Genomic DNA, 19,906 nt, shown 5'->3' with positions numbered 1-19,906 from the left:
ATGAGTAAAATAATTTATGGTTATCTATCTAAATGGGAGTACTCTTGCCTCAGCCAAGTTTCCTGATTGTGTAGCTTTTCTCCCCAACCTGCTGTGAATATTCCCTGGGAAAAGGAGGCTTGGGAAATCGTTGCTCCTTGGACTACCTTTATGTGGTTGGAAGGCACTCTTGTTCCACCATGCCTTAGTTGTCACAGAATGTACTGATCTGGAGTCCTGGGCATCAAATGCAGGCTTTTGTATAGGTGTAAGGAAGTCGGAAGGGATGAATTTCCACAGATGCATTTCCATGCCTCTAAACAAATGCAGAGAGGGGCATATATGCATTTTATAAAATTTTATTATTAAGCCAAAACTATACTCTACCATGTTACCCATTTAAGCTATTCAAGAAGTCAGAACTGTCATGTAGATTCAAAGAACAAATATTTCCAGTTTTATATAGATTGTTTCAGAAAGTAGAAAAAGAGGATATATTACCTTAGCACATTTTATGAGTGTCTTTGTCTGTTCATGCTGCTGTAAAAAAATACCACAGATTGGGTAATTTATAAAGAACAGACATTTATTTTCTTACAGTCCTGGAGTCTGAAAAGTCCAAGATCAAGGTGCTGGCATTTGTGTGGCGAGTGCCTTCTTGCTGTTTCTTCACATGGCGGAGGATGGAAAGGCGAAAAGGGCTGAAAGCTGTATGAAGCCTCTTTTTTCTCTTTTAATTTTGATTTTTTTGAGATGGGGTCTTGCTCTGTTGGCTAAGCTGGCCTCAGACTCCTGGGCTTAAGCGATTCTCCTGCCTCAGTCTCCTGAGTAGCTGGGACTACAGGTGCACATCACCATGCCTGGCTTAAAGCTTTACGAAGGCCTTAATCATTTCTCTTGTTTTTCCTCTTATCCCTGCAAACACACCATTTAAACACCTTTGTAGGCTCATCCTTCATCACCTTAGACCCTTAAATGTGGACTGTCCTTAAAGTTCTGCTTGTACACTCTCCTTTCTCTATATATTTTACAGATGAATCTCAAATTTGTGTCTCTATCCCAGATCTTTTTGCTGACCTCTATAGTTGTACATAAAACTACCTTGTCTTAATATGTCTAAATGTAAAATGTACAAGAGAGGAGGCCTCATGACCTAATCACCTCCTACAGACCCCACCTCTTAATACTATCACATTGGATTTTAAAGTCCAATGTGAATTTTGGATGAGACACAAACATTGAAACCTTAGCAATGAGGATAGTATAAATATGTCAAAATTGGACAAGAACATTTTGAGAAGAGAAAGTATATAGGCCAGTCTTACTTACTAACATACAGGCAAATATCCTAAATAAAAATTTCTAGGCCTAGATACTGTTATTAGTGAAAACTGTTAATATTTAAGGAAGAAATGACACTAGTCTTACATAAATTCTTTCAGAAAATAGAGGAGTAAGGAACAGTTCCCTATCAGTTTTAGGAGACCGGCATAATTGTGATGCAAAAATCTGACAAAGACATTATAAGAAAATTAGAGATTATTATCCTTTATGAAAATAGGTGTAAAAATCATTAATGAGATATTAGCAAATAGAATCTAGCAATGTATTTGATAAAGTTGAATTTAAGCTGGGCACGGTGACTCGCACCTGTAATCCCAGCACTTTGAGAGGCCAAGGCGGGTGGATCACCTGAGGTCAGGAGTTTGAGTCCAGCCTGACTAACATGGTAAAACCCCATCTCTACTGAAAATACAAAAATTAGCCAGGCATAGTGGCACACACCTGTAAACCCAACTACTTGGGAGGCTGAGGCAGGAGAATCACTTGAACCTGGGAGGCAGAGGTTGCAGTGAGTGGAGATCACGCTACTGCACTCCAGTCTGGGTGATGGAGCAAGGCTCCATCTCAAAAAAAAAAAAAAAAAAAAAAAAAAAAAGTTGAATTTAACTCAGAATTGCAAAATTAGTTTAATCTTAGAAAATCAATCACTGTAATTTGCCACATTAACAGCAGAGAAAAACTATGTAAGCATTTCAGTAGATGCAGAGAAAGTATTTGACATAATCCATTCCCATTTGTGAGAAAGACTATGAACAAATTAGGAATAGAAGAGAACTTGTCAAAAAGTTATCCATGAAAAACCTATAACTAACATAATATTAAATATTCAAAATGTTAAATGCTTTTCTCCTAAGATTAGATGAGAAGCCAGACAAGGATGTCTACCACTTCTATTTAACATCTTATAGAAAATTCTAGAAAATGGAAAGAAGTAAAACTCTCCCTATTGATAGAAGATATGATTGTTTATATAGAAAAATTCTAAGGAATATACAAAACAGTTATGATTAATAATGGTTTTACCAAAGTATAGGATACATGGTCAGTATAAAAATTAATTACATTTCTATATACATGCAAGCAATTGGAAAATGAAATAAAAGATTTTATTTATAATAGCTTTAAAAAATCTATTTAGGGATGAGCTTCATAAAAGGAGTTTTTGTTAACGGTAAAACATTGCTTAGAGTAAAGTACTCGGTCAACAGAGAAATACTATGTTCATGTATTGTAAGACTTGATATTTTCAGATATCACTTCTTCCAAATTGATGTATAATCCCAGCAGGCTTTTTTTGGTAAAAATTAACAATTGGATTCAGAAATTCAAATTGAAATGAAGAATCTAGAATATCTAAAGCAATCTTGGAAAATAAAGTTAAAGGACTGTATAATCCAACTTCAGGACTAAATATAAAACTACAGAATCATGACAGTGGGGTGCTTGCATAGGGCAGAAAAATAGATCAGTAGGATGCAATAGAGAGCCCAGAAAGGTTTCAAAAAAATTTCTTAGGGAAAGGACAGTGTTTTCAATAAATGGTATTGAAATAAATGGATATCCGTATGAAAAAAAAGAACCTTAGTTTCATCTCACGTATTACCTCAAAATTAATTTTCACTCATCAAAAGGCACCACTGGCCTGGCGTGGTGGCTCACGCCTGTAATACCAACACTTTGGGAGGCTGAGGCAGGTGGATCACCTGAGATCAGGAGTTCTAGACCAGCTTGACCAATATGGTGAAAATCCGTCTCTACTAAGAATACAAAAATTAGCTGGGCATGGTGATGGGTGCCTGTAATCCCAGCTACTCAAGAGACTGAGGCAGGAAAATCACTTGAACCCGGGAGATGGAGGTTGCCGTGAGTCAAGATCGCACCACTGTGCTCCAGCCTGGGTGACAAAGCGAGACTCCATCTCAAAAAAAAAAAAAAAAAAAAGAAAGAGAAAGGCACCACCAATAACTTTAGTAGGCAAGCCACAGATTAGAACATATTTACAAAACATACATGACACAGGACTTGTATTTAGAAGATTATCAAGAACTCTTACAATTCAATAGCAAAAAGATAACTCAATTTTTAAAAAGGTAAAAAAAATTTTAAGATACTTCACAAAGGAATATATATTGATGGTTAATAAGCACATGAAAAGATACTCAACATCGTTAGTCATCAGGAAAATGATTAAAGCCACGGTGAGATACCCCTACACACCTAAATAGCTAAAATGTAAAATGACTAAAATATAAAAAACTGATACCATATATTGGCATGAATGTAGAGCAGTTGGAACTTTCTTATATTATTAATGTAAGCATAACATGTAATAGCTAGAATGTGAAGCAGTTGAAACTCTCATACGTTGTTCATGGGAGTGTAACATGGTATAATCACTTTAGAAAAAGGTCTGCTAGCTTCTTATAAAACTAAACATATATCTACCCTTTAACCAAGTAATTCTACACTTTTAGGGATTTACCCAAGACAGATGAAATATAGCTTGTCAAAAGACCTGTTACAGGAATGTTAGTAGCTGAAAAATGGAATTGGAGAAAGGATAAATTAACTGGGGTATATTCATATTGCTATTGTTACTTGCAACAACACAGATGAATCTCACAAATACTATGCTGAGTTGAAGAAGCCTATGTAAAAAGGTTTATATTTGTATGGTTCCATTCATACGAAGTTTTGAGGAAGTAAAAGTAATCTGTGGTGACACAATGAGAATAATATTTGCTTGGGGTAGGAAGATAGTGGTTTGTTGGGGATTTACAAAGAAAGAACATGGTGGAACTATCTGGATTGATGGACATGTTCTGTGTTTTGATAGAGATTTAGGTTGGCTGGGTGCAGTGGCTCACGCCTGTAATCCCAGCACTTTGGGAGGCTGAGGCGGGTGGATCACGTGAGGTTGGGAGCTCAAGACCAGCCTGACCAACATGGAGAAACTCCATCTCTACCAAAAATACAAAATTAGCCAGGCGTGGTGGCGCATGTCTGTAATCCCAGCTACTTGGGAGGCTGAGGCAGGAGAACCGCTTGAACTCGGAAGGTGGAGGTTGCAGTGCCACAAGATCGTGCCATTACACTCCAGCCTAGGCAACAAGAGTGAAACTCTGCCTCAAAAAAAAAGATTTAGGTTATCTGAGTATATGTACTTACCAGACTTATCAATCGGCATACGTAAGATGAAGTAATTTAAGATTTGTACAATTGAATGTTTGTAAATTTACCTAGAAAAACACACAAAAGAATTGCAATCAAATACTGAATTTTAGCAAAAATAATTTTATAAAGTAAGTGAATTTTACAAAAATAAGGCATATTAAACTTACTGTGAAAAGTAAACCGGCTGGGCGTGGTGGCTCACACCTGTAATCCCAGCACTTTGGGAGGCCAAGGTGGGAGGATCACTTGAGGTCAGGAGTTTGAGGCCAGCCTGGCTAACATGGCAAAATACTAAAATACAAAAATACAAAAAAATTAGCGGGGCGTTGTGGTGCATGCCTGTAATCCCAGCTACTCAGGAGACTGAGGCAGGAGAATCGCTTGAACCCAGGAAGTGGAGGTTGCAGTGAACTGAGATCGGCCAGCCTGGGTGACAGTGTGAGACTCCATCTCAAAAAAAAAAAAAAGAAAAGAAAAAAAATGCAAATCTATAAAACTTTTCGAAGAAAATATAAGCACATGTATTCATGACTGTGTAATCAGGGATATATTTCTTACATGAACAGTTGTTTTGGAGAACAATTTGGAATATCCAGTACTTTATGACTCAGTAGTTCAACGTCCAAGAAATATTTTCTACATGTGCACTAGGAAACAACTACAAGAATGTTTACAGGAGTATTGTTTTAATGGAGAAGAAAAAGATGGAAACAAAATTAAATTTCCATTTACTAGAGAATAGATAAATAAATATTGGTATATTCATAGACTGGACCACTGTCTGAAGATTAGTGAACTAAAGTGAAATATATCCACATGGGTGAATCTCCCAGTTTTCATAATGTTGGCTAATGTCAACAGAGGAATACATATAATATTATACCATGTATATATAATTTTAAAACATGTAAAACAATACTAATTTTTTATGAATCCAAAAACACATGGAAAATATAAAAAACAAATTAAGAATAGTTGTTAATTTAGGACTGGTAGGAGGTGGGACTTGATACACTTGGAAAGCAAGTCACAGGGGCCCCAACTGTTATTGTAAAGGTTATTTCTTATGTCAGTGGTGTGTGAAGTCATCTCTTTGTTATATTATATTAATTTGTTATATTATACTATTTTATTTGTCTAAAATATTTTCTAATTATCATCCACTGCCCTAATCCCATTTCATTCCTTCTGTATGCTTGCCACTAATGCTCTTTATAATTCAGCAGCAGTTAACGGCTGGCCTAGCATGCCTGTAATCTAGGGGAGATGGTTCCATCTAGTGGGAAAAATGTTGCATGTATTCTATGGGACATTCCTTTTAGGAAGGAAGATTAAAGAAGTAATAGTTTGCCTGAGTCTAAGAGGCCGGGCACGGTGGCTCATGCCTGTAGCCAGCACTTTGGGAGGCCGAGGCGGGTGGATCAAGAGGTCAGGAGATCGAGACCATCCTAACACGGTAAAACTCCGTCTCTACTAAAAATACAAAAAAAAAAAAAAAAAAAGCCACATGTGGTGGTGGTTGCCTGTAGTCCCAGCTACTCGGGAGGCTGAGGCAGGAGAATGGCGTGAACCCGGGAGTTGGAACTTGCAGTGAGTCGGAACTTGCAGTGAGTCGAGATCACGCCACTGCACTCCAGCCTGGGAGACAGAATGAGACTCCATCTCAAAAAAAAAAGACAAAGAAAAAGTTATTATTTAGAAATATATGACCTTTTCCATTATTAAGATAATACTGTGAATTTCCTAGGACATTTAGGTAGACCAACAGGTCTCAGATGGGTTCTTATTTCTAACTTGCATATGTTTTGTTTTTCAGAAGGAGTTGAGCCTTCCAAGAAGAGGCAGCTTGTAAGTAGATGATTATTGCCATTATGATTATGATCTCCTACTTAGGAGCCCCTCTTGGGAACATTTCCCACTGTCATGTGGAAGAATCCCACTCAGGAATATTTCTTTCTGTGTACTTGTATCTGAGCTAGGGAAGCCAGCAGGCCAACTGACTTCTCCCACTAGGTCAGATTTTCCCTCCTCCCCATTCCTCTCCACCTCCAAATCCCTCCTGTCTCAGTTTTTGCATAACATTTTGGGAAAGTTACAACTTAAATGTTCACCACAGTCTTACACTTGTGCTTTGAGATTTACTGAGTTTTAGTAGACTCAAGCTAAGGAGATAGGAATATTAAAATGGAAACCCTTTGCATTTACATCTATCCCATAGCATGGTATGAGGAGAAGACCAACTTTTCTGATAAGCTGAGGCAAGGGCAGCTAAGTTTGGAGACTACGTTGAATGGAATAGGTTCCCAACCTGTTTGGTTTTTTTCTGGCTTCAGGGTTAGGGGAGATTAATAAATAGTCTTTGTCCCTGGATTTTAATTTCTTATATTCTCTTGGACTGCTTTTCCTCTAGGAATTTGGTTGGGGCAGTATTAGAAATTTGGCCAATCAGAATCACCTAGAATGCTTGTTAAAGTGCGGAGTGTGAACTTAATACATTAAAATCTCTATGTTGGGGCCCAAAAACCTGTACTGTGTATACCTACAATATACTCATCTTTACCATGATTTACTAGTAAAGTCACATCTGGGGAACCCTAAGGAAATAGAGCTGTGATAAAACAATGGCTTTTAAACTTTTCCTTAACAAAAAAAAAAGATCTAATTAAGGAGGAGATCACAACAATATTTATATTTATGTATTAAGTATACTTTACGTACACATCATATGCAATTTTTAAATGTATGAAACACATAGTAATTCTTTCTGTTACTGTCCATTTTAGGATTTTGTTTTGTGAAAAATGCTCTCGTGATTAAATTTTCCTCTGAGATTTTTGTGTAGCCTTTTGGGCTGTTTACGAAAGCTTATTTTGGTTTGATATGAAGAGACTTAAGTCAGAAAACTCATAAGGTTCAGTCTTGACCATGCCATTTAACTGGCTTTGTAAACCTAGACAAATCACTTTATCTTCTTAAATCTCAGTTGCCTTATCTTTAAATGAAAGTAATGTTACCTATGTTTTCTTCTTACTAAGCCTGTTAGAAGGATCATTTAATATATGTATAGTGCTTTATTATAGTTTAATTTTAATATACATTAGTTTTAGAATTCTTAATGGGTTAAATTTGGATGAATTCTATTATTTAAGAGGCACATTTTAAATTTTAAATTCGGTTTCTAGCAGTGAATATTAGGTCTAGCTTCACAAGTGTCCTGAGTCTTCTGTAAATGGCAAGGGCTCTCCCAGGACTCTTAGAGGAATGATACACCAAGTAGGTATGCATAACTGAAAAGGAGTAGCTTTTCAGCATCATAGTCAGCAAATATTTGTACTTGGTCATTTTTCTACTCTTTCTGCCCTCCCCTCCTCTTTTTTTTTGGTTCCTTCTATCTGAAAACTGTCTGAGATTTGCCTTTTCTTAGTATTAAGTGAAATAAATTAAGACCTGAGACAGGTAGCTTCTTGCAGGAATGTGTGTCCTCAATGAATGGAGTTGCTGAGAAGAAGGAGAAGGAGGAGTATTCCTATTTTTATATTATATCAGAATAATTTTTTGGTTATTTTAGTGATATCTAAAGTTAGGCCTACTCTAACTGCCTTAAAAATGTTTACTTAATAAGGGTCAGAAATAGATTTTCCCTCCTCTTTTTGATAAAGTAACTCACATTTAAACAATTGATCACTCAGTAAATACACATTAATATCTACTCTGGGTCAGGTGCCATGCTCATGCCTGTAGTCCCAACACTTTGGGAGGCCGAGGTAGTTGGATCACCTGACGTCAGTAGTTCGAGACCCGTGTGACCAATATGGTAAAACCCTGTCTCTACTAAAAATAAAAAAAAAATTAGCCAGGCGTCGTGGCATGCGCCCTGTAGTTCCAGCTACTCAGGAGGCTGAGGCAGGAGAATTGCTTGAATCCAGGAGACAGGTTGCAGTGAGCTGAGATCACACCGCTGCACTCCAGCCTGGGCGACAGAGTGGTACTCCGTCAAAGAAATAATAATAAAAAAAAATAAAAAAGCCTACTATGTGCTGGGTAGAGTGATCTAAGTTCTGAGGCTGTTAAGATTCAACTAGGTAAATTCTTCTCTTTTGAAGAGCTTACACTTAAGTAAGCCAGAAGTTCTTCAGTTTTTTAATATAAACAATATCCTTTCTTATCTCTAATATTAGAGGAGTAGAAAAAGTTTTGTTCTGAAATGAAGCAAGGAAACATGGATACTAATATAGGCTTTGCCACTAACAAATTACGTGTGGCTTTAAAACAGGAACTCCCACTTCTGGACCTGAATTGCCATACTTGTAAAATGAAGGGATCGGCTACCTGATCCCTGTGCTTAGTCATCTCCCCAAACAATTGAAGTTCCATGGTCCCTCTTGTACACAGAACTGGGCAAGTCTTTGTAGGGAGTGTGCAGTAGGAGGCAAAGTACTGCTTAGCATTTGTAGTAAAGAAAACAGAAAGGTAAGAACCACAAAACAAGTATTTGAATAAGTTTAATTACTACAAAATTAGTTGTGTGGAAAAACTGATGTTAATAAAATGAGTGACTTACCATCTGCTCTACTGTTTCTCGTCCTCATAGCCTGATCTGGAAAATTTTTAAAGTTTCTGTAATTGTCATTTAAGTCTTGGTCAGAAGGAGGGGGCATTATATTTGTGTCCCTGTTTGCCTCTTTCTCAGAATGGTTCTCCCAAGAGCAAATCCTATGGTGTGCTCATTCCAGGTTACAAAGGCTCGTTTCCATATCCTTCATGGGCATAGAGAAATTTAGAATTTGCCTCTAGTTTGGTGTTCTTGTCCTTTGAGAGAGCGTTTTTGTTAATTAATTTTTGAGGCTTTCAATTGCTATGCTTTTCCACGTAATATGTTAGTTGCATTAAAATGGGCAGGAACTCAAATATGGGTTTCTAGACTTATGTGACAACTTGGCACTATACAAAATACACATTCTTCCACCTAACAAGTAATTCATCTGAAGTCTACAAATTGCTAAGTGGTATAGCATGAAAAGTAAGAGCTTGGGTTTGCAAGTCAGGCAGATGTGGATTTCAGTCTTGGCACTATTACTTACTAGATGTTTTTTGGTAAAAGCAGTTACTGTATTTTTGACTTTTTGCCTCCATTCACTTTGTGATTTGCTCAAATCTTTCCATCCATGCATCCACCATACTATATTATTTTAGTTTCAGTTACACATGGGCACTATTCTAGATAGTGGAGATACAGTAGTGAATAAAGCAGACAAGGTCCCTGTGCTCATGGAGTTTCCATTCTACTTAAGAGAGACAAAAACATGTATGATACGTCATATGGTACTTCCTGCTATGAAGAAAAATAAAGCCAGATATAAGATAGGAGGATGTGTGTTTCTGTGGGGTGAGGGTTGAAATTTTAAATTTTAAATTGAACTGTCTAGGCTGGGTATGGTGGTTCACACCTGTAATCCCAGCACTTTGAGAGACTGAGGCAGGAGGATCATTTGAGTCCAGGAGTTTGAGACCAGCCTGGGCAACATAGTGAGACCCCGTCTCTATAAAAATATTTTAAAAATCAAAAAAATTTGGATTGTCCAGGAATTTTCTCATTAAGGCAACATTTGAACAGAGAACAGGAGTCTGGAATGAGTGACATTGAGATAGAGATGGATCCGTAAATATATATATATGTATATATTGTATATATTTATATGCTTATATAAGTATATATTTATATATTGCATACATATTTATATATGTATCTATAAGTACACACACATACACACACACACATTTGTAGTGACATTGGTCAGATTAGGGAAGAGAGCTGTTAAATTCCAATGCGCAAAATGCAAACATCATCTATGCCCGCCACGATAAGGGCTTTATTGGGGAAAGGTGGTTATGAAAGTTCTTTTGGCCTGGCTTATACCATTTATTTTAGATGTAGCTTCCTGAAACTAAATCATTTTCATTTTTAGAGAGCTATTTCTTATTTAAACCCATCTGGGTATTTTTTTAATGCATTAAAAAATGTAGTTTAGAATATCAGACCTCAGGGAGTTGATAACCTTGTTCAAAGTATACATATCTGTGAAAAGAAGATTTTGAAGTTCTAAAGTTACTTTTATCTGTTTACCCAGGCTAGAAGAGTTTTATATTTTACTTTTTCATAATTGAAGCAGCTCTGAATGGCTTTTCTTGCCCAATGCTATGGAGGGGGCCTCTTTTTGGTGATTCCTTTCAAATAGGATTTTTTCTTTTGCTGCTGTTGTTATTTTGTTTGTTTTTGTGACAAGGTCTCATTCTGTAGCCCAGGCTGGAGCGCAGTGGCGCAGTCTCACCTCACTGTAACCTCATCCTCCCTGGCCTCGGGAGATCTTCCCACCACAGCCTTCTGAGTGGCTGGGGCCACAGGCACCTGCCACCACATGTGGCTAATTTTTGTATTTTTTGTAGAGATGGGGTTTCACTATGTTGCTCGGGCTGGTCTGGAACTCCTGAGCTCAAGCTATCTGCCTGCCTTGGCTTCCCAAAGTGCTTAGATTACAGGCAGGAACCACCATGCCAGGTGATTATTTATTTTGTTTGTGAATTTCAGCACCAGTACCTAGACCCTACATTTGGGAGCTTAATGTAAATAATGCTTATGTCTCCAGTTACCCTGAAAGTAAAGCTTTTCTAATACCCATTAGGCTTAAGATAATTTTCTTCATATTTCATGAAATGTCTTGCTTTATTTCTTAGAGGCTATGAGCAGTCAATTGAGATAACGCACTGTAGGAGTGGAGAGGTTGCTGTTGGTTGCATTCATCATGGGGTATGTGTATATGTGTGTGTTGATATTATTAACATTGCTGGCTTGTCGTCTTTAGTGCCCTTGGGGATAGTTAACCTTTTGTTTTGTCAGCTTACTCATTTGGGCAGTGGACTTGGATACCAGATATTGGATGAAAGGAAATGTCTAGTGTCTGCAGTGATAGGCACTGCATAGTGGGCAGGGAGGAGTTCCTGGGCCTCAGGGATGCGATGCGTCAAACTTTGCTCCTGTGAAACTGACAGCGTCATGTACTTTCCCATTCTGATGCAACTTGATGCCTGGATCAATGCTTCTGGAAAATGTGCTAAAAAGAGATGCCACCTGCTGCATACACATAGTAAACCCTTTGTTGAGGTATCAGTAGTGTCTGATATAGGGCTTCAATTCTTTTGTGGGGCTTTGAAAATCAGGAAATTTTGCAACCTTTCAAGACACAAAGTGATAGCTTTGTGTTACATTTAAGACCCTGTCTTTTAAAAATTGGTCTTATATAGGAAGTAATTTTATATAGGTTCTGTTAAGTGTCCAATGGGAAGGCAGGACATAGCAGAGGTTGGGAGGGAAGTAGACATAGTCATCACTCATATCTCTACAGGGAACCATTTTGTTGTTTAAAAATGGACTTAGTTGTCGGTGAGCTCTGCCTGTGTAGGTGGGATCTGAAAATCCTTGAGAACCCGTTTTTGTTACTGTATGTTGAGAATAGTTATTGTTATGTTCATTATCCCCACATTTGTAATGCTAGATCTCATAACTGTCCATTCACCATAATGTGACTGGATATCTCAAAGACATCTGAACTGTAGCATTTATGAATCTGAAGTCATTGTCTTTCTCAAAAATCAGGTCCTCTCTTACACTCTAGCTTACTAAATGGTACTGCTTCCTCAAGGTAGGAAATTTAGTTATTCTTGTTGCTGTGCTCTTCCTTACACTCACAAGTCTTTTCTGTTACACCTCTCAAATATCTCTTGGTGTTCTGTCTTTATTTTTATTTTATTTTATTTTTTTGAGGCGGAGTCTCGCTCTGTCCCCCAGGCTGGAGTGCAGTGGTGCAATCTTGGCTCATTGCAAGCTCCGCCTCCTGGGTTCATGCCATTCTCCTGCCTCAGCCTCCCAAGTAGCTGAGACTACAGGTGCCTGCCACCACGCCTGGTTAAATTTTTAAATTTTTAGTAGAGATGGGGTTTTACCGTGTTAGCCAGGATGGTCTGGATCTCCTGCCCTCGTGATCCGCCCGCGTCGGCCTCCCAAAGTGCTGGGATTACAGGTGTGAGCCACCTCGCGCTGGGCTTTTTTATTTTATATTTTTTGAGACAGAGTCTTGCTCCCTCACCCGGGCTAGAGAATGGCATGATCTCGGCTCACTGCAACCTCTGCCTCCCAGGTTCAAGTAGCCTCGTGAATAGCTGGGACTACAGATGCGTGCCAACACACCCGGCTAATTTTTTGTATCTTTAGTAGAGGTAGGGTTCCACCATGTTAGCCAGGATGGTCTCAGTCTGAACTTGTGATCCACCCACCTCGGCCTCCCAAAGTGCTGGGATTACAGGCTTGAGCCACAGTGCCCGACTGGTGTTCTCTCTTTCTTTATGCTACCACTGGTATGTCTAGATAGTCCCAGCCATTGTAATCTGCCTCTGCTACTGCCATAACTTCCTAACTGGCCTTTATGTGGCATTGCTCACCCTCAGTCTACCTATCATAGAATAGCCAGGAAAAGCTTTTTAAAATGTGGATTTCATTATTATATATTCATTTAAACTTTTTTGGTGAATTTTTTTTTTTTGAAACAGAATCTCACTTTGCCACCCAGGTTGGAATACAGTGGTGTGATCACAGCTCACTGCAGCCCCATCCTTCCTGAGCTCAGGTGGTACTCGCACCTCAGTCTCCCAAATAGCTGGGATCACAGGTGCACGCCACCACACCTAGCGAATTTTTGTACTTATTCTAGAGATGGGGTTTTGCAATGTTGCCCTGGCTGGTCTTGAACTCCTGGGCTAAAACTATCTGCCTTCCTCGGCCTTCCAAGGTGCTGAGATTACAGGTGTGAGCCTCTGCACCTGCCCTTTGGTGAATTTTTTCTTACTCTTAGGATCACACCTGACTGTCTATACAATGTGGTTGCTATATTTGTCTCCATGTTTTGCACAATATGTTCTCTGTGCCTGGAATTTTTGTTTTGTTTTGTTTTGTTTTGTTTGAGACGGAGTCTCACTCTGTTGCCAGGCTGGAGTGCAGTGATGCAATCTCGGCTCAGCAACCCCTGCCTCCCTGGTTCAAGCAATTCTTCTGTCTCAGCCTCCCCAGTGGCTGGGACTACAGGTGCATGCCACGACACCCAGCTAATTTTTATTTTTTTTAGTAGAGACAGGGTTTCACCACATTGGTCAGGCTGGTCTCGAACTCCCAACCTCAGGTGATCAAGCGATTCTCCTGTCTCAGCCTCTGGAGTATCTGGGACTACAGGTGTGTGCCACTGTGCCGAGCTAATTTTTATGCTTTTAGTAGAGACAGAGTTTCACTATGTTGGCCATGATGGTGTCAATCTTTTGACCTCGTGATCCACCTGCCTCGGCCTCCCAAAGTGCTGGGATTACAGGCATGAGCCCCCATGCCCAGCCGGAATGTTATTTTTCCATCTATACCAGTCTAGTTCCTACTCATCTTTCAAGTCCCAGCTTACATCTCACTTACTTAGGAAAGGGTTTCCTGACCTCGCCCAAACCTTGCTGTCTGTAGACTAAGTTGGGTTTCCCAGAACATACTTTCATTAAACCCTCTACTTTTTCTTCATAGCTCTTACATCAGTTGTAGATAAAGAACTGTTTGTCTGCCTTCCCCCATTGAGTAGCGTATTAGTGTTAGCTCAGGCTGCTGTAACAAAATACCACATGCTTAAATAAGAAAAAATCATTTTCTCACAATTATGCAAACTAGGAGTCCAAGAAGGTGACAACATCCTAGGTTTCTGGTAAACCTCTCTTCCTGGCTTGCAGAGAGTGGCCTTCTTGCTGTGTGCTCACATGGCCTTTATGTGAGCTCACATGGCCTTTACACCAGCCTGAGGATAGGGGCATAGATCTATCTCTTCTTCTTTTTCTTCTTTCTTCTCCCTCCTTCCTTATTTCTTCCTCCATTTTCAAGGCCACCAGTCCTATAGGATTATAGCCCACCCCATGACCTCATTTAACCTTATTTATTTCCTAAAGAACATATATGGAAATATAGTCAGATTGGGGGTGAAAGCTTTGACATGAATTTTGGGGAGACACTGTTTAGTCCATAGCAGGTGGTAAGCTCTGTGAGGTCAGGACCATGTTGTGCGGTACAATACGCTGACCCCATGGCCTGCTATAGAGTTTAACACAAATTGGCAATCATTTGAGCTTGTTCCAAACATTGGTATGGTCTGGCACAAGAATGCAAGTAGAGGTATACATGTTTAATTGTTTAAAATAGAGCTACCAAGTTGTAAAATAAAATAAATATGTTTTATCCTCCTACCTCTAGAGATATAGTTGCATAATAATAAATTTTGAAATAGGTGTAAAGCTATTGATTTTTAAAAATAGGCATATGTTAAATATTTAACTCATTATTAGTAAGGGAATATGGCAGATATATTAGCCAGTTCAAAGAAGTGAAAGAACCACAAAGTGATATGTGTTGTGTATGTATAGTGTTGAAATAAATTTATTATTTATTACAAAATTGAGTTTTTCCATGGAGAGAAGGGAAGTCAGTTGCACCTTCACTGTACAGAATTTATCAGCATGCCTATAGACAAACATTATTTTGTGGACCAGATGTACTGGCTCACACCTGTAATCCCAGCACTTTGGGAGGCTGAGGCAGGAAGATCACTTGAGCCCAGGAGTTTGAGACCAGTCTGGGCAACGCAGGGAGACCCTGTCTCTGCAAAAGTTTTTTTAAAAAAATTAGCCAGGATGGTGGTGACTGCCTGTAGTCCTAGCTACTTAGGGGGCTGAAGTGGGAAGATTGCGTGAACCTGGGAGATTGAGCCTGCAGTGAGCCATGATTGTGCTACTGTACTCCACCCTGCATGACAGAGAGAGACCCTGTTTCAAAAAAAAAAAAAGAGAAAAGAAATTATTTCACATAACATCAGTTACCTATAACTTACAGAGTTGTAAAGTAGCTCAAAGACAATAAAAGACAAACTGGAAGAGTGTTCTCTGAACAATGCATAGTCTTTTATTGGAAATATCTAGTAAACTTTTTTCTTTTTTAACTTTTTCCAATTTTTTTTTTAATAACCTCCTACCTTTTCATCTAAAATAATCTGAAACATTTTTGGTCAAAAAAAAAAGGGTGATCTCATTGGGTTTCGCCTGATTATTTGCATAGTGTAGCCAGAATATTAATTTACCATAAGGCCTTCTTAAGTTTACTTTGCTGTAAATTTTTATAAAGAATCTCAGATTGGACTTTTAAAGGCCTCTATTATTTGTATTTCGAGGCTAGGAAGGCAAGCCTAAGAAACTATCACATTTCACTTGTAATAACTATAAATTTGGGTGAATTCCTAAGGGTCCTGGGCCTTCCAGGAAGTGACCTTCCTTACCATCTGTAAGTCTGGACCCTGTAAAACCAGATACCAGGCCAGTTTTCCCAGGAAGGTTTTGTAAGTATTGACTCTATAAAGTCAACCATAGTTCCTTAAAAGTGGTTTGTTATACCTGATCAAATGAGCATGATTCTGAAATGCGACCTTTCAGGCAAGCTCTTTGTTGGACAACGAGTTTTTACAACATTCTGGTCAAAAGGAGAACAGATTCTTGTTAGCCCTATTCAAATAACTGTATTGCCTTGAACTGTAAGGAGACTCAGTAAGACGTTCTTAGTTCTGGGTTAGGGGAGGGTCAGTGAGAATCAGATGTGATTTAGGAATGTTTCATTTTACAAGAGCAAAGTCTACTTAATTGTTAAGAGTTATACATAGCTTAACAAGGAATACAGCTGGCTCCCTTGCATATTAGAAAATGGACATTAATATTTCAAACAAATTACTATAATCATTTCTTATAGTTCATACAGTTCTGTGTACCTAATTCTTATTTCACTGGATCTTAGGTTAGTACTCGGCTTCTTAACTAAAAAAAGTTCTGGAAATTCTGACTCAGTCCACTGGAATGATCTGGAAGTTGTCCAGTTGTCCAAGCCGTGCCATTGGAAGCCTGTCTATTCTTTGATGTGTCAGTAGTTTTAAAATACCTGCCTCAGTCCTTTTCCATGGAGCTCTGAGACAACTCTTCTTTGTTGAAGACACAGACTCTGGCTTCTAGTTGACAGGCCTCAGCACAAAACAGAATCTCTCTGCATGTGACAGAGTCTCATAAGAATAATGCAGCTAACAAGGAAATTAAGTTGTTTTTGTCACATGTAAAATGAGAATAATATGGGCAGTCCAAAAACTTATAGCAAACTGTAAGAGATTACTGCAAATAAGACAGTGAAGGTTACGTCTGATTTAGAAAACATAGATAAACGTAATTTTAGAGAGGGAGAAATCTTCATGTATAACATATAATATTCTTGTGGTATTTTACAGATACCAAAAACATACCAAAAATATACTAAGGGTATCAAGTAAAGAGATTCAGTGGGTCTGGAATATCTGTACATCTATATTTTCTGTCCTGTACATCTGTATTTTTATAAAACTCCACTGACCTAGAAGGTGCTAGATTCAAATGTTAGAAGTAAGGTTGTTACCAAGTAAACATTTTCAATTTTTGTTATTTATTTATTTATTTATTTATTTATTTATTTATTTATTTGAGACGAGGTATTGCTCTGTTGCCCAGGCTGGAGTGCAGTGGCTCTGTCATAGCTCACTGCAGCCTCAACCTCCTGGGCTCAAGCGATCTCCTGTTTCAGCTTCTCAAGTAGCTGGGACTATAGGCATGCATCACCATGCCCAGCTTATTTATTTCGTTTAATTTATTTTTTATTTTATTTTAATTTTTTGCAGTTGGGCAAGGTAGAGATAGGGTCTTGTAATGTTCCCCAGGCTGATCTCCAACTCCTGGGCTCAAGTGATTCTCCTGCCTCCCAAAATGTTGGGATTACAGATGTGAGCCACCACACCTGGCTAGTATTTTAGATAATAACTGAAATTAAGACTGAAAACACTTCTTCCTGTAAGAGATTAAAAAAAAAAAATAAAAAGACTGAAAACACTAAACTTTTGTGCCTAAAATCTGGCAGAGTTCTATCAGAACTCAAGAAACATTGTGGCTAATGAGGACATTTACAAATCTCTAGGAGTTTTCCATTAATCATATAATAACTAGAATATTTATAGTAATAGCATTTTACCCATGCAACTTTAACCTAGGGAACACTGAACGTGTCTTCTGGTAGACAACTTTTCTCATGAAATTCATTAATAACAAAATAGTAAACCTAATTATTTCTAACATTTCTCTAAAAAGGAGAAAACATGTCTTTGTGATTTTGCTGAGGATGTTTTAGTATATCTCAGAGATAGTTTTTCATATTAAAAATACACTGACCCTAGCACTTTGGGATGCCAGGGTGGGAGGATCACTTGAGCTCAGGAGTTTGAGATCACCTTAGGCAACTTGGTGAAACCCTGTTTCTACAAAAATATATAAAAGTTAGCTGGGCATGGTAGTGCACACCTGTGGTCCCAGCTACTCAGGACGCTGAGGTGGAAGGATTGCTTGAGCCTGGGAGGTGGAGGCTGCAGTGGACTGAGATCATGCCACTGCACTCTAGCCTGGGTGACAGAGTGAGACCCTGTCTCAAATATATTAAAAAAAAAAAACACTGAAAGTTTTATTTTATTATTTTCTACACGTAGGATCTGATTTGGGAAAAACAAATCTTCAGAGAAACACTTAAGATAGGATTGTTGGTGCTTGAGAAATAATACCTGGTTACTTATTTAACCTAAGTGACAGTAAAACATTTATAAACAAACAGAAAGTAACACAATTTTAAATAACTGTAGTTTTTTTTATGAGGAACCCTATGCTTGCTTAATTAAGGACATGGTAAGTCATCATGAAGCACAGAGAATTTTTCTAGCACGACATAAAATATTTGCTATCTAGGCATATTACACAACATAAAAGAATAACTTTAATATTGTAGGTAATGGCAGTAAACAGTTAACCAAGGACATGGACTCAGCAAAATTGAATAAATTATTTGCTAAGATTTTAACCAGTTTTAGCTTTTCAGACTCAGGTATTATAAACCATGACAGTCAAAATTCACATTCCAAGTTTTGCCCTTCATTAGTTTTCATATTCTGGAACAGACTTACGCTTTACTTGAGGACAAGTTCAGGGGTTCTCAAGGTCAAAATTAATTTGATAATGAGTACTAAAGATGTTATTAAGATGCGGTGGATTTTTAGTGTTATCATCAAATGAATCAGTAAGTATTTTTTAATGCCTCAGTTTCCATTTTCAGTACTGTAATTATTGATAGTTATATCCCACAGAAACAATTTGGGGTCCTTTGTTTTGTTTTATGAATTTTGGCAAATATATATACCCATGTAACTACAACCACAATTAATAGATAGAACATTTTTATTACCCCCAAATATTCCTTCTGTAGTTTTGCAGTCAATCCCATCTTCCACGTCTTGGCCTCAGGCAACCACTGATCTGTTGTTTGGCACTACAGATTAGCCTTGCCTGTGGTAGAATTTCATATAAATGAACACGTCAAACGACCTGCTTTTTTGTATCTGGCTTCCTTTATGTTTCAGTATTTCCTTTTGTGACTATACCACTATTTGATGGATATTTGAGTTGTTTCTAGTTTTTGGATATTATGAATAAAGCTGCTGTAATCATTCATGTGTAAGTTTTTTTTTATGGGCATATGTTTTCATTTCTCTTGGGTGTATACCTGGGATTGGTCAGCCCATAAAATCAGTGTCCCACTCTGCTGCCACAGATGGGAATAACTTAGCCATAAATAAATATAAAACAAAACCCAGTTGTGTAAAGGAAAATTAAAATTAGAAATGTGGAGATTCCATAAACTTCTGTGTTCATCTGGGAGCCAACTTTAGATTGCCACTTCACATTTACCTGTGGGAACCAAGCACTGACGAACATGGATGGTCCACATGAGGTGTACTTCTCTGATGTGACTCACAGGTTAATTCTTTGGGCATTTGGTGGAAGACTTCCAAAACTGTTTAACAGTTTTTTTTAAAAAAATAAAAGCAAAAAATCATGGCTTTCATCCAGATATAAAATGAAAACATTCAAAGATGAAAGAAAAACAGCATATCATCAAAGAGGGAAACAGGCAAATATTACAACCAATTCTATTATCAATTTTTATACAATTGAAAATGGCAAAATGTCAAAAATGATAGTTGAATTAATACTGCACATGTCTATGTGTTCATCTATTTAAATGAGAAATAAAGGCAAATTCACAAATTATTAAAATAGTTACACTTTTATTTGGCTTTATTTTTAGCAAAATTGTTATTTGTAATCAATAATTTCTTATAAATTGTATTCTTTTAATAACAATGCCAAATGAAACAGACTTTCTTGAATGACTATATTTCTTAGA

General features: G+C 37.9%; 1 protein-coding gene across 30 annotated transcripts in view; it reads left to right on the top strand.

The window, feature by feature from the left end:
• Positions 1-19,906, top strand: part of MAST2 (microtubule associated serine/threonine kinase 2) — a 256,855-nt gene that overhangs the window by 103,643 nt on the left and 133,306 nt on the right. For 23 of the 30 annotated variants that reach the window (XM_077958528.1, XM_015138615.3, XM_001105315.5 and 20 more), the window contains exon 4: positions 6,314-6,345. The exons of the other annotated variants lie outside the window; for them this stretch is intronic. In XM_077958528.1, the coding sequence (XP_077814654.1) occupies positions 6,314-6,345 (32 nt within the window). The remainder of the gene's footprint in view (positions 1-6,313; positions 6,346-19,906) is intronic. 30 annotated transcript variants of the gene reach the window in all.

Source organism: Macaca mulatta, chromosome 1 (genome assembly GCF_049350105.2).
Source record: "Macaca mulatta isolate MMU2019108-1 chromosome 1, T2T-MMU8v2.0, whole genome shotgun sequence".
NCBI classification, from domain to species: Eukaryota; Metazoa; Chordata; class Mammalia; order Primates; family Cercopithecidae; genus Macaca; species Macaca mulatta.
This window is presented reverse-complemented; position numbering and strand designations above follow the sequence as displayed.